At 34.2% G+C, this 14,569-nt stretch overlaps 1 protein-coding gene across 1 annotated transcript in view; it reads right to left on the bottom strand.

The window, feature by feature from the left end:
• Positions 1-14,569, bottom strand: part of SLC2A13 (solute carrier family 2 member 13) — a 473,922-nt gene that overhangs the window by 376,850 nt on the left and 82,503 nt on the right. The window contains exon 2 of the mRNA XM_024122830.3: positions 13,349-13,508. Coding sequence (XP_023978598.1) covers positions 13,349-13,508 — 160 coding nt within the window. The remainder of the gene's footprint in view (positions 1-13,348; positions 13,509-14,569) is intronic.

The following is a 14,569-nucleotide window of genomic DNA, read 5'->3' as shown; positions in this document are numbered from 1 at the left end:
CCGGAGCCTGTGCTCCGCAACTGGAGAGGCCACAACAGTGAGAGGCCCGAGTACCGCAAAAATTTTTAAAAATTAAAAAATAAAATAGATAACTAATAAGGACCTACTGTATAGCACTGGGAACTCTACTCAATACTCTGTACTGGCTTATATGGGAAAAGAATATAAAAAAGAGCAAATATATGTATTTATACAACAGATTCACTTTGCTGTACATCTGAAACTAACACACATTGTAAATGAATTATACCCCAATAAAAATTTTAAAAAAATAAAAAATACTGTCTCAAATACCTAATTGAGACTTCAGGCTAATAAGCTAATTTTCCTCTGCCATTAAGGGCCATGTAGAATATTAACATCAATAACTGATACACTTGAAAATCTGATGGCAGTTAGAGAGCAAACAGGAGACACACAGCTGGGGGTACATAATAAAAAAAAAAATCAATGTGTCAAGTTGGATTCTTTCAAGTAAAAAGGTGATGTGATACATCACCAGCAAATGAGCAATTTTTATGTTACCTAGTAAATGAGTCTATGTAAACTGTTAAAAAATTCATAGCCATGGATGTAAACATATATATAAGCCAAAGAAAATATTAACTCTATCTACATAGCTAGGGGAAAATCTCTCAAAGTAATCTTATATCAGTACATAAGGCAAATGGCTTGGCCGAGGTTATTCAGTGCTGTGGTCATAGCAGAAGCAGCAAGATATACTTACTTTAATAGAATAAGATTAGATGCTATTTAAATAAATGAATGTGGTATTTTGCAGAGATATTAGATAGTTTTAAACAACATGGCAAAATGCATTAAGATGTACAAAATTCACAGTACAAGTGTTGAAAATAATGCAAGCACAACCATACCTATATACACACCCTTTTTTTTCAAACTCTGAATATCTTCCATATGCAAAGCTCTATGTTTGGGATTTTGGAGATACAGAAATGACTAAGAGATATTTGCTTGCTTCAAGGAGCTCATACCTAGTAATCATGGAACAAAATTGGATTATGTAATTGCTATGACTGAGATTTAGACACAGTCTAAGAGTAAGGAGAAAAGTTGTTTCAACAGAGGATATTAGAAAAAGTGTCATGGCAGAAACAACATTTAAACTATCACTGACCATTGCAGAAAGGGAATATAATGGAGGGAGCCAACATAAGGTTGAAATTAACTTTTTTTAGGCAAAATTTGCATATAATAAAATGAGATCCAAGGTGTACCATTCTATGAGTATATATATATATATATATATATATATATATATATATATCCTTCTAACTACCATCCCAATCAAGAAACAGAACATTTCCATCATCCCAGGAAGTTCCCTCATACCTTACCCCCTTCCAGTAAATCCCCATTGCCTTAGACAATCACTGATCGAATTTCTGTCCCCATAGCTAATTTTGCATATTGATGAACTTCATATGGAATCTTAGAGACCATACTTCTTTGTATCTAGCTTCTTACAATCTTGTTTTTGAGATACATCCATTCTTTCTGATCCACCGATTTATTTATCAATCCTTACCAGTCTCATTTTTTAGCTTTATAGTAAGTCTTGAAATCAGATAGTGAATCATCCAACTTGTTCTTCAAGATGGTTTTGGCAATTCTAGGTCCTTTACTCTTCTGTAAAAATTTTAGAATCTACTTGTCCTTTTCAGTGAATTTGAATGAATGTAAGTGGTGATAGCAGACATCTTTGTCTTGAATTCCATCAGAAGGGAAAGCATTCAGGCTTTCCCCATTGAGTATAAAGCTGGCTGCAGGTTTTTTTGTAGATGCCCTTTATTAAATTCAAGAAGTGCTCTTCCATTCTAGTTTGCAGAAAGGTTTTATCATAAATAAAGGTTATTCTGTCAAATGTTTTCCTGCATATATTGAGATAGATCCTTTAGGTTTTCCTCCTTTAAATAATTTCAACATGGTGACTTGAACAAATTAATTTTCATATGGTAAACAAACTGACTTTTCTGAGAAAACTGCCTTGGTCAGTTATATAAAAGGATTTATTATTCTTTTATATATTATTGGGTTTGATTTTACTAATATTTTAAGGATACTTTCAATCTGTGTCCAGAATTTTCTTTGCTTGTAACAACTTAAGCCACTTCCAGAACAAGCCATGAATCTGAACCACTGTCTTTCCCAGTGTACTGGAATCTCCATTACTACCAAAAGTGCAGGCCATCCAGGTCACTGCTGGTCTTTAACAGTCTCAGAAGGACAGAAACAAAATTAAGTAAAGTGTATTCAGTGGCAATTTCAAGAAGAGCCTCATTAAATTTGTTATAGGAATGGGTAGCCCTTAGGTATAATATCTAACATAAAATGTATTGGAGTCTGTTATGATATACTTTAATATTTAACATGTACTTATGAATTATTGAGAATCTGTGTCACTATTGAATGTACTAAAAAAAACTGGACAATTAATTTCAGAAAAAAAAAAGCCACAATATTAGTTATGCTGGCCTCAAAACTCAGCCAAGAAGTACTCCTTCTACCTCTATTTTCTTAAAGCTTTTGTTTAAGCTTGGAGCTATTTATTCTCTAAATGTTTTATTTAATTCACCAGTGAAACCATCTGGGCCTGAAGTTAGCTTTTCAGGTAGGTTACTAGCAATGATTTGACTTAATAAATATAGGAATATTCAGATTTTCCATTTTACCTTGTGTTGGTTTTTAGTAGAGTTGTGATTTTCAAGCAATATATCCATTCCATCTAAGTTGTTGACTTTATTGGCACAAAGTTGTTCAAAGTATTCCCTCACTATCCTTATTATGTCCATAGAAATGATGTGCTTTTACTCCTGATATTGATAATTTGTGCTTTATCTTTTTTTTGAAGTAAACTATACATTCTTTATCATTTTTAATTCTGATTAATCGACTCTTTTATCATTAGGAAATGTCCCTTTTCATCTATGGTAATACCACTTGTCTTAAAGTCTACTTTGTATGATTATTAATATAGCACACAAGCTTTCTTATACTTACTGTTTGCATAGTCTATCTTTTGCCATCCTTTCACTTTTAACCTATCTACAGCATTTTACTTAAAGTGTATCTCTCTGACACAATATAAATCTGTGCCATGCTTTTTGTACACAATGGTAATTTTTTACATTTAATGTAACTGTTGCTGTAATTGGATTTTAAGTCTACCATTTTGCTACCTGCTTTCTATTTGTCCCATCTGCTATTTACTTTTTTTTCTTCTTTTTTTTAATATTTATTATTTATTTATTTATTTTTGGCTGTGTTGGATCTTTATTGCTGCGTGGGCTTTCTCTAACTGAGGCAAGCAGGGGCTACTATTCGTTGCAGTGTGCGGGCTTCTCATTGCCGTGGCTTCTCTTGTTGTGGAGCGCAGGCTCTAGGCCCACGGGCTTCAGTAGTTGTGGCACATGGGCTCAGTAGCTGTGGCGCAGAGCACAGGCTCAGCAGTTGTGGCGAACGGGCTTAGTTGCTCTCCGGCATGTGGGATACTCCTGGATCAGGGTTTGAACCTGTGTCCCCTGCATTGGCAGGCGGATTCTTAACCACTGCACCATCAGGGAAGTCCCTATTTTTTTTTTCTTGCCTTTGTTCAGATTATCCAAATATCTTAAGTATTTCATTTGCACAGGCTCCGGACACGCAGGCTCAGCGGCCATGGCTCACGGGCCTAGCCGCTCCGCGGCATGTGGGATCTTCCCGGACCGGGGCACGAAACCGTGTCCCCTGCACAGGCAGGCGGACTCTCAACCACTGCGCCACCAGGGAAACCCATTTTAATTCTTATAATGGCTTCTTAGCTGTATCTTTTGTAATCTATTCTAGTGATTGTTCTCTGGATAAGACATGCATCTTAACTTATCAGTCTACCTAGAGATAACACTGTAACTCTTCACAAACATGTATAATTCTATTTACTGACCCCAATTTTTCCGCTATTGTCATCATATTTTATAACTTATATACATTATAAATTGTACAATAAATTTAAATGTAAACAGTCATATGTCTTTGAAAAAATGGAGAGAAGAAAAAAGCAAATTCCTTTATATTTGGTCTCTTATTTATAGCCACTACTTTTCCTCCCTACTGTAGATGAGCTTTCATCTAGTGTCATTTCCCTTCAGTCTGAAAATTTTCCTTAGCATTTCTTATAATGCAGGAGGTCTAGTGGTGACAATTTGTCCTAACTTTAGATTATGTGAAAATGTCTTTATAAGCATAGTCTTGAGGTTTGCCTATATTGACCAATTTTTCTTTCAATTATGGGTCACATTTTCTGATTATTTGCATATCTAATAATTTTTAATGTGTTTTGAGTATTGTGGATAAACTCTGGAGACTCTAGATTTTGTTCTCTTCTGAAGCACATTCACTTTTTTATTAGGCACCTTATATCTGTGGAAGCTTGGTTTTACACTTGGCTAGTGTAAATCTGTTTTCAGTTTTGGCTTGGTCTTAGGGGAAATTCTTTAATCACGCAACAAGTCTTTACTCCTTAGGCTGGTGCTTCTCTGATTTCCGTGGAAGTTCAAGCTGTTGGCCCCTCTAACCTGGCAGGTTTCAAATTCCAAATATGTCTTTCCTCCTATGGGCAGGAAATAAAATCTGTCTCATCTTTTACCATCTTCTAACTGTTGCTTTCTGCAGGCTCCATGGAATCTCCCCTGTAATATTCACAGTTCAGGGATCTGTAAAACATTTGTAGCAAATTAATATTCAGATTTGGTGGCTTCCTCTTCTCTGGGTCATTCTTTTCCTGGATTTTACCCCTCAAATTTCAGCTGCTCTGGCCATCCCAAACTCTAGCCACTTATACCACAAGCCAATAAAACTGTAGTTTTCTGCTTAAGTTCTCGCTGCCCAGCATCATGGATTGAGGGCTGCCCTCAGAGAAAAAGTCATAGGTGTAGATCTCACCATGAACTGTTCCCTTCAAGGATCAAATCCCCCTCTAGTTTCTTGCTGCTGGAGCTCTCCAGTGTTTTAAACTTTTTTTTAAAATTCTGTCTATGACTTATAATGGTTACCTTCAGGGGAGGTTAGGCTTACGTCAATCAGTCTCATTAGCAAACTATATTAACTTTTCACCTGGAAAATTCAGATAGTTGAACCTGTGGGCGATTTTTATTGCCAGCTTTATGCAGGATAGAGACCCAACCTAAGATTTTTCTGGAGGTAACAGCAAACAATACCTAGGAACACTTAAGAGTCTATAAGTATGTTCACAGCTACTAAAACTCATTTGATCCTCACAATAACACTGTACAATTGCTGAAGCATTAGCTAATGAGGACGTCAGTGCTTAGATAAAGCAATGCATGTGTTGTTAAAGCAAGTCTCAAATCTCTTCTGTCCACTATACCTTTATGATAAACAGTCATATATATATCTTGTATCTTAATTCTGTCAATAATAAAATTACATATATCTTCAGTAGTAAGATATTTACCTGTTAACCAAATCCATCTATCTTAAAATGGCCAATGTCATAAATAATAAGAGTACTTTCCCTGGCATAAATTTGTTTAGAAATATCACCCTCTTTTAAATATGATTCTGAAAATCATCTTATTGGCATGGTTTTTAAATTGTAAAATATTATGGGGGAGAGAAGCTCATAAATTTTTTCATCTAAAGTAATGTTGATTTTTTTTCATTATTTTCTAAGACTGTCAATAAACAAACCTGAACTCAATGTACTGTTAGAGAGTGCAATGGATTTAAAGTTCTATTCATACCTGTTAAGACCAGCCTTCCCACTTCACTCTCAAACTCCCAAAGAGTAATCATGGCCCTCCCAGTAGCCACCCTAAACTTCTCGCCACTGCCCAAACATGACTGGCTCTTTTACACTATAGGGCCTTTGAAAATTATATTTCACCTAGAGTTTCCCTCTCTCTCACTCTGCCTCGAACTCTTTTATTCATAAAAGACTCAGCTCAAACATCATTCCTTTTGTGAAGCTAAGTTATTTATTCCCCGAGAGCTCCCATAACACTATCATTTACTTAACATGCTGACGAAAAGCCTCTCCTTCGTTAGTCTGTGAGGTGCTTGATTGCTTAAGGACAGGTACATTTCTTATTGATCTTTCTATCTCTAGTATCAAGTACAACAGGAGTATGTAGTAGGTGCCAAAAATTTTTTTTGAATGACTGAATGATTTCCATACTAACTGATGTCTCCAAGAGTATTACGTCAGTACCTCACACCGATATTCTGGCAGTACTCTCACAATAGGTTCCCTGAACCCACCCAAGAGCCAAGAGTTCCAATAAATTCTGGACCTCACTGCCATGTTAACCACTGGCTAACATTATGGCATGAACTGCTTAAAAAGTTAATAGCTTCCCTTTGTCTGTAGATAAAATTTCAAAACCTCCAGCCTAGAATTCATAGACCTCTACAATCTGGCTCCAATCTACCATGTACATCTTAACTTCAATTTCAAGCCTCCTGATCCTGCCCTCATCCATCCTACTCTCTGTCCTCATTTTCACCTCAATCCACATGAATCCTGCCAATTCTTCAAAGCTCAGCACAAGTCTCACATTGTCCATGAATTAGCCTGGTGATACTCCAGAAAAATATCTAATATAGATGGAACTAGCACTAATACCTTGTGCTTTTCATTCAACACCTGTATTACCTCAAATTTTCCTTCTTCAGCTAAAAAAATAAAAAGAAAACAAAAGAACATCATGTGAATGATGAAACATGCAAAAATACCCAGTATACTCTGCAAATAGCTGTATATAGTCTAGTGAGGTGGAATAAGATAACTGTAATTTTAAAAAATTAAACCTGAGAATCAGTAAAAGTCAATATAAAGGAGAATTCAGCCCTTCTATAGATATACCATTCTTTTTAATATAAATCACATGATGATTTATGTAATTGTAAATAGAGGAACACTCATCTGAAAATCAGCTCTATCCAAGAGAGAAGAGCAAAGAATGTCCTGGGGCCCAGAGAGGTACATTATTTTGAGAGATGTAAATTTTCATAGGCTCAGAAACCAGTTTTCTTTCTCTGATTTTTATGCTCAGTAAGAAATATTTACAATTAATAATTTAGTTTTTCAGCTACCTGCAAAGATATCTATTCCCCAGCATAAATTAATGAATTGGTATTTTGGTTTATAATCAATATCTTTTTACTTTGGTTAAGAGTCTCTTCCCTGGAGCCCAGTCAATTTCAGCTAAGTTCAGTAAACATTTAGTAAGCCTTTACTATGTTCCAGACCCTTTCCTAGACCTAAAAATAAGTACAAGGTCAATGACATTAAAAAGCTCCAAAGTGAATTAGAAGAAATAGACAAAATAAGCAACTGGTTCAAAAAAATGGTGAGTATAAAAGTGAAGCCACATACAAAGTATTATGAAAAGGCAAAGGAACAAAGACAGTTTCACATGATATACAAGCTAAAGATTTAAAAGAGGAACAAGAACTGAACCAGTAAAGCAGGACAGAGTAGAAAGACATTATAGGCAAAGTGAGCGGAAGGAAAAAAACAAACATGAAAAAGCAAGATGTGACTAGTGTATACAGTTTATAGGCGTAAACCTATGTTGTATAAAGGAAGGAAGGAAGTAATAATGAATTTAAAAATCTAGGAAAGCAGGCATGGATTGGATAATGAAAGGCACTACAAGCCATGATGAAGACACTGATTTTTTTCCTGTAAGAAATGGGGAGTCTTGGAAGCATTTTAGCAGTGGCATGTCCAGATAAGTGTTTTAGACCGATAATGGTGGTGGCGAAGTTCACGTTACTATATGTTTACAGAGTGCCAGGCTTTAACTCGGCAATTAAAAAAAGAAAACCATGTGCCATATTGTGAAGCAATTATACTCCAATAAAAATGTTAAAAAAAAAAAAAAAGAACGAAAACCTTTCTTTGCCTGAGGTGTAGTGAGTAAATCTCACTATGTTCAATAAGCACAATTCAAAAATATTAGCACAGAAAAGGGCAAACAGTGATAAAACGTCATGTCATTAGTGTTAACTACCAAAATAACTGTCATCTTTATAAGCACTATAATATATTAGACAAAAATAAAATCTTTCTCAAAATTATTAGCCACCAGGGAAACGGAAATCAAAATCACAACAAGATGCCACTTCATACCCACTGAGATGACTATAATTGAAAAAGAGAGATAATAAATGTTTACTAGGATATGGAAAAACTGGAACTCATACATTGCTAAATGGGAATGTGAAATAGTGCAGCCACTTTGGAGAACAGTGTTGCAGTTCCTCCAAAGGTAAACATAGTTACCATATGACCTAGCAATTCTACTCCTAGGTATACACCCAAGAGAACTGAAAATATATGCCCACCCTGAAACTTGTACACAAATGTTCAGAGCAGCATTATTTTTAATAGCCAAAAAAGTGGAAACCACTCAAATGTCCATCAACAGATGAATGGCTAAACAAAATGTGGTATATCCACATTACTTGCCAATAAAAAGAAATGAAGTACTGACACATGCTACAACATGGATGAACCTTAAAAACATGCTAAGTGAAAGAAGCCAGTCACAATGGACCACATATTGATACATGAAATACCCAGCATAGGCAACTCTATAAGGAAAAAAAGTAGATTAATAGTTGCCTAGAGCTGGGAGGAGCTGGGAAGTTGGATGATGACAGCTATGGGGTACAAGTTTTCTTTTCAGGGTAATAAAAATGTTCAAAATTTGATTGTAGTGATGACTGCACAACTCTGTAAACATACTGAAAGCCACTGAATTGTACATTTTAAATGGGTGAATTGAATGGTGTATGAATTATATTTCAATAAAGTTATTTTTAAAAACAATCTTTACTGATATTTTCAAAATCCTTATTTCCTCTTTCTTATGGAGCCCAATGATATTCTTCCCACTATAGTAGGATTATGACACTACAGTGCTACAAAAGTATCAGCAGGCAATCTTCTACTGGCAATTTTTTCTAGAAAAGCTTGTCTTTCAACAGTTCAGCAAAAAACAATTTATTTCTATGACATCCAAACAATAAGAGAACAGAAGCTTTGACCCATCTGACACAAAGGGTGATTTAGTCTTTCAACAACCTCAACATCTAAGAAGTTTTTCTGTCAATTTCATCTTCTGTATATCTTAATCTGATCACTACCATAAAAATTATCAGTAATCATATTTTAGATTTTAAACACTTAGAAGCAGAATGAGGAAAAAGGTGGTCACATTTCAAATAAAAAGAACTGGCTCTAATCTATGCCACGTAATAACCATGTGGTCTCAGGCAAATATTTAACTTCTCTGAGCATTTTTTTAATCTACAAATAGGGAATAATACTAGTTCCACCAGCCTCTCAAGGTTTTGGTGAAGATCAAATGATATTCACTAACAGACTCTAAAACTGTTCATCAGTGTAAAGTGAACTAGTTAATCTGGGACACTAGGTATATAGTATGACATGAAATGTTAGTAACTTAAAGTAGAGTTTCAGAGCAATAAAAGTCAAAAAGGCAAATAAAAAAGAAACAAAACATTAACAAACTCTTGGAATGTAGGGAACATTTTACTTTATGATACATGAAAATATGAGTATGAGAAAGAAATTTTATATGAAACATTTTCCTTAGAACTTTTGGAAAACATGGCCACAAAATGATGAATTATCTATTGTTATAATCATGAGTAAGTTATAATTGCTGATAATTCTAATGTTGATGCTTAGGTAATACTCCAATTTTCACTTGCTTGTAACCACACTCCTATGAGTCCAGGAGTCAGATGAGGTAAACACACAGCTAAGAATGCTGAAAAATAGAAGAAAATAGTACACAGAAAATTCACCTGTAAGAAAAAAAGTAGACATATTTGCATGTATACACAAATAAACATGTATTTGTACAAAAATTAAGTGGATTCAAAGTGATCTGATATGTTAATGCACTGTTCTGAATACTAGCCCAAGTTTGTTTTCCATCCTCTTATTTTTTCACCCCTGAGTTCTCCAATATTATGGGAAAAATCCACACAGGTGTGCTACTTCACTTTACTGCAAATATCTGCCTCCAACATCAGCTGGGATCTCATGGTTATTTGGAAAATGGTTTTTGTCTTTAGTCTTTTCCTTCTTGTACTTTCTATGGTAGATATAAGCATGTAACATTATTTTTCTCTAGGCCTCTGCCCTAGCACCTCCAAGCCCTAACTTTACTGGTTAAGAAACCAGAGGTCATAGAATGTGTTTCCTTCAACCTCCCTTAAAATTTACCTCTAGTAGCACCCATCTTCTTTGCATTCATCAGAATAGTAAATAATAACATGATTCATCATTTATTGAGTATTTGCCATGTGCCAAACACTGTGCTGAGTACTTTATATACAATAATTAATTTAGATCCCACAATAACCTTACAAGATAAGCATCTTTGGTCGCATTTTTTACAATGACAAAAGTGAATCTCAGGAGAACTAAGTAACTTGTCCAAAGTTTGCAGCTAATTACTCATAGAAAACAGATTTAAATCCAGCTCTGTCTATCACTATGTCACCCTGCCTCTCAAAAGTGTTCTAATGCCTATCCTAAGACCTCCACTTCTGCACAGGGATACCACATTCATAAATTATTTTCACTACTGTATCTTTCTTTCTTTCCTAACCCAGTAATGAGAAAAGGTACCTAAATTGCTATATTTAAGTGGTGTTGGGAAAACTGGACAGCCACAAGCAAAAGAATGAATCTTATACCATACACAAAATTGACTCAAAATGGATTAAAAACTTGAACAGAAGACCTGAAATCATAACACTCCTAGAAGAAAACATAGGCAGTAAACTCCTTGAGATAGGTCTTGGAGATAAATTTTGAATCTGAGAACAAAAGTAAAAGCAACAAAAGCAAAAATAAATAAGTGGGACTATATCATACTAAAAAGCTTATCCACAACAAAGGAAACCATCAACAAAATGAAAAGGCAACCTACTGAATGGGAGAAAATATTTGCAAATCACATATTTGATAAGGGGTTAATATCCAAAATATATAAAGATTTCATACAAACTCAATAGCAAAAAAGCAAACAATCTGATTAAAAAATAAGCAGAGCATCTGAATAGACATTTTTTCCAAAGAAGACATTCAGATGGCCAACAGGTACATGAAAAGATGCTCAAAATCACTAATCATCAAGAAAATGCAAATCAAAACCACAATGAGATATCACCTCACACCTGTTAGGATGGCTATCATCAAAAACACAAGAGATAACAACTGTTGGTGAGGATGTGGATAAAAGGGAACCCTTGTGCATTGTTGGTGGGATTGTAAAATGGTGCAGCCACTGTGGAAAACAGTATGGAGGTTCCTCAAAAAATTAAAACTAGAACTACCATAAAATCCAGCAATTCTACTTCTGCATATTTATCTGAAGAAAATGAAAACACTAATTCAAAAAGATACATATATCTGTATTCCCATGTTCATTGCAGCATTATTTACAATAGCCAAGATTTGGAAACAACCTAATTGTCCAACATTGATGGATGAATTGATAAAGAAAATGTGGTATATATACACACAATGGAATATTATTCAGTCATAAAAAAGAGTGAAATCTTGCCATTTGCAACAACATGGATGGACCTCAAGGGCACTATGCTACGTGAAATAAGACAGACAGATAAAGACAAACACTGTATGAGCTTTCTTATATGTAGAATCTAAGAAAAAAAGCAAAATAAAAAAGCAAATAAACAAAAACCCACGCTCATATATACAGAGAACAGACTAGGGGTTTCCAGACATGGTGGGTGGGGGATGGGGAAAATGGGTAAACTCTCTTTTGAGTTAAATAAATTGCTTAATTTTTAAAATTAATAAAATAAATACATAAAAATAAATTGTGATACTTGGATTAAAAACATGACTCATGTAATTTATATGTTTTCACTTAAAAACAGATTTTTAATAAAAGCAGATATATATTTCTATATTGGTTACATTAATAAAATTCCTTAACAAAATGTAAATAGATAATTGAGATCTTAAAGCTATGTGGGGCTGAAAGATTAACTGACTTCCATTGAGCTTCCAGGAAAAACTCAAAATATCAGGTTATGCTGGTAACAAGTTATCATCTCCCTCTTTCTGTACTTCTACAGAGTGGAAAAGAAAGATGAAGTTCTTGCCTCTTCAATTTTTCAGTAATTTCTCACTTTTTCAGAGATTCATTCCTTCAGAGGTAGAAAGTGGTTTAGCAACATGTGCAGACACAGCTAATGTTTTAAAGAAATGTGTCCTCTCTTTAATGGTCCTGACAAACATACACCCTAACTGCCTTCACTGAGTTTTCTCACATGACTTTTAACAAAACATCAGCCTAAGTCTTCAATAGCTTCTATTTATTATGCTACTTACATATATAAGTTTAATTCCCTACATCCACATATATTTTTTCATCTAAAGTAATGTTGATTTTTAAAAATTATTTTCTGAGACTGTCAATAAACAAACCTTTTTTAAAGCAAACCCTTTTTCTTCAGCTGTTAAGAATTAACTTCAATACTTTAAGCACCATGCTAACACACCAGAGTCTGTTTTGTGGAATATTTTCTCTCCAGCACCTATACAGAGTATTGGGAAATTTTATTAAAATTTAAAACCCTGGAAGGGTTACATGAATCTGTTGTTTTGAATACCATGAAGTATATCAAAATCCAGAGCCCATAATATCTTTAAGCTTTAACATAAGATCAGTTTGTTTTACAATATTAGGTTTGAAAATATTTTAAAGCAGTTTTTAAAACATTTTTCTCATCTCTTTTGATTCAAAGTAAGCCAAATAATGATCATAAATAATTTGTGTATTTTAAGTTTTACATACATAACATCTTTTTATATAACGAAACCTGTACCTTTTAAAGACTGAGTTTTCTTTCATTCAGATTAGAATGTAGCTACCTAAATCCCAAAGGATGTTAGTTATATCTGCAGCTCATAAACACCTTGTCAATCACTGATAAAATTCAAAAACTCCATTCATATTTATTGCTGCATTCATTTTTAAACAAATATTGCAAAATATTACAGTGTGAGCAATGTCACCTAAATGCTAAAACACCCTGTAAATATCAATTCTTAATGGTAAGTTCCTTGTCTATCATTAAAATAAATATCAGCTTCTTGTCCACTTTCAATTTTGCCGAATGCCACCATATAAATTAGCTATAATGATCCAAAATACCCTATATTTTTTCTATCATTTCTCAATTTTTCTTCCATCCCCTAAATAAGCATAATTTATTTGAAAATGAAATGTAAGAACTATTTACAGACCTCCATCCATCTTTCTGGAGATAACTGAAGGCTCCATCAACAACACTTGCAAAGAACTGCCCTCCCGTGATGAAGAGTGTATTAATGGTGACTAATCGACCTCTTAAATTGGGGGGTGAGACCTCAGCGATGTACACTGGCACTGTCATAGAAGCAATGCCTATAAAGGAACAATAAAAAGTAAACATTAGACATTTATTCAAGATTTCTGTTGTCATAGATATTAAGACAGATTAAGACATACACGCACATATACGGGCTTAGTTTTCTACTTTAAACAAAGGTTTACCACATATTTAAAGATTCTGTTTATAAGTAGTGACTACTGCAGATAAGATATGAGATACCAATCTCTACCATTTTTCATATTATCACTTGAAAGCCTACGAATGAAAGTACCCCTAGAGATCTCAGATAACTTTAGAATGCATGTCAGTATGCTTTATAACTTTTTAAAGACTAAAAATAGGAAAATGCTCTCTAGATAGAATATAATTATTGAAATATTATTGGTCCATATGGAAATGTAATCAGACAATGGTGAGAATAAAAAATTATCCCCAAATACATATTCACTATTCAAAGTCATCACTTCCAGTAGACACACCAAAACTCTTAATTGGTTTACTAATTAGACATCTATATATTAAATCACCTTACTCAATGGGCTAGATGTACATTTCAGAAACAGCTTACAATGGATAGTACCTTGGGAATTTACAGTCTTGAAAAACAGATGATCTTAACCATAAAATAGATGGTTTTGGGGATAACGTGTATTTGGTTATATCTGCTTTAAACTTTTTTCTATATAAAATTAATACAGCATAATCTATGGTAGCATTTCTCAAACTTCACTGATCACTAGAATCACTTGTGTGGCTTTTTTAAAAAAACAAGATGCTACAGATTCAATGCAATCCCTACTAAACTACCAATGGCACTTTTCACAGAACTAGAACAAAAAATTTCACAATTTGTATAGAAACACAAAAGACCCCAAATGGCCAAAGCAATCTTGAGAAAGAAAAACGGAACTGGAGGAATCAGGCTCCCTGACTTCAGACTATACTACAAAGCTACAGTAATCAAGACAGTATGGTACTGGCACAAAAACAGAAATACAGATCAATGAAACAAGATAGAAAGCCCAGAGATAAACCCATGCACATATGGTCACCTTATCTTTGATAAAGGAAGCAAGAGTATACAATGGAGAAA

Source organism: Physeter macrocephalus, chromosome 6, assembly GCF_002837175.3.
Source record: "Physeter macrocephalus isolate SW-GA chromosome 6, ASM283717v5, whole genome shotgun sequence".
Classification (NCBI taxonomy): Eukaryota; Metazoa; Chordata; class Mammalia; order Artiodactyla; family Physeteridae; genus Physeter; species Physeter macrocephalus.
The sequence above is the reverse complement of the archived record's forward strand: the minus strand, read 5'-3'. Positions and strand labels throughout refer to the sequence as shown.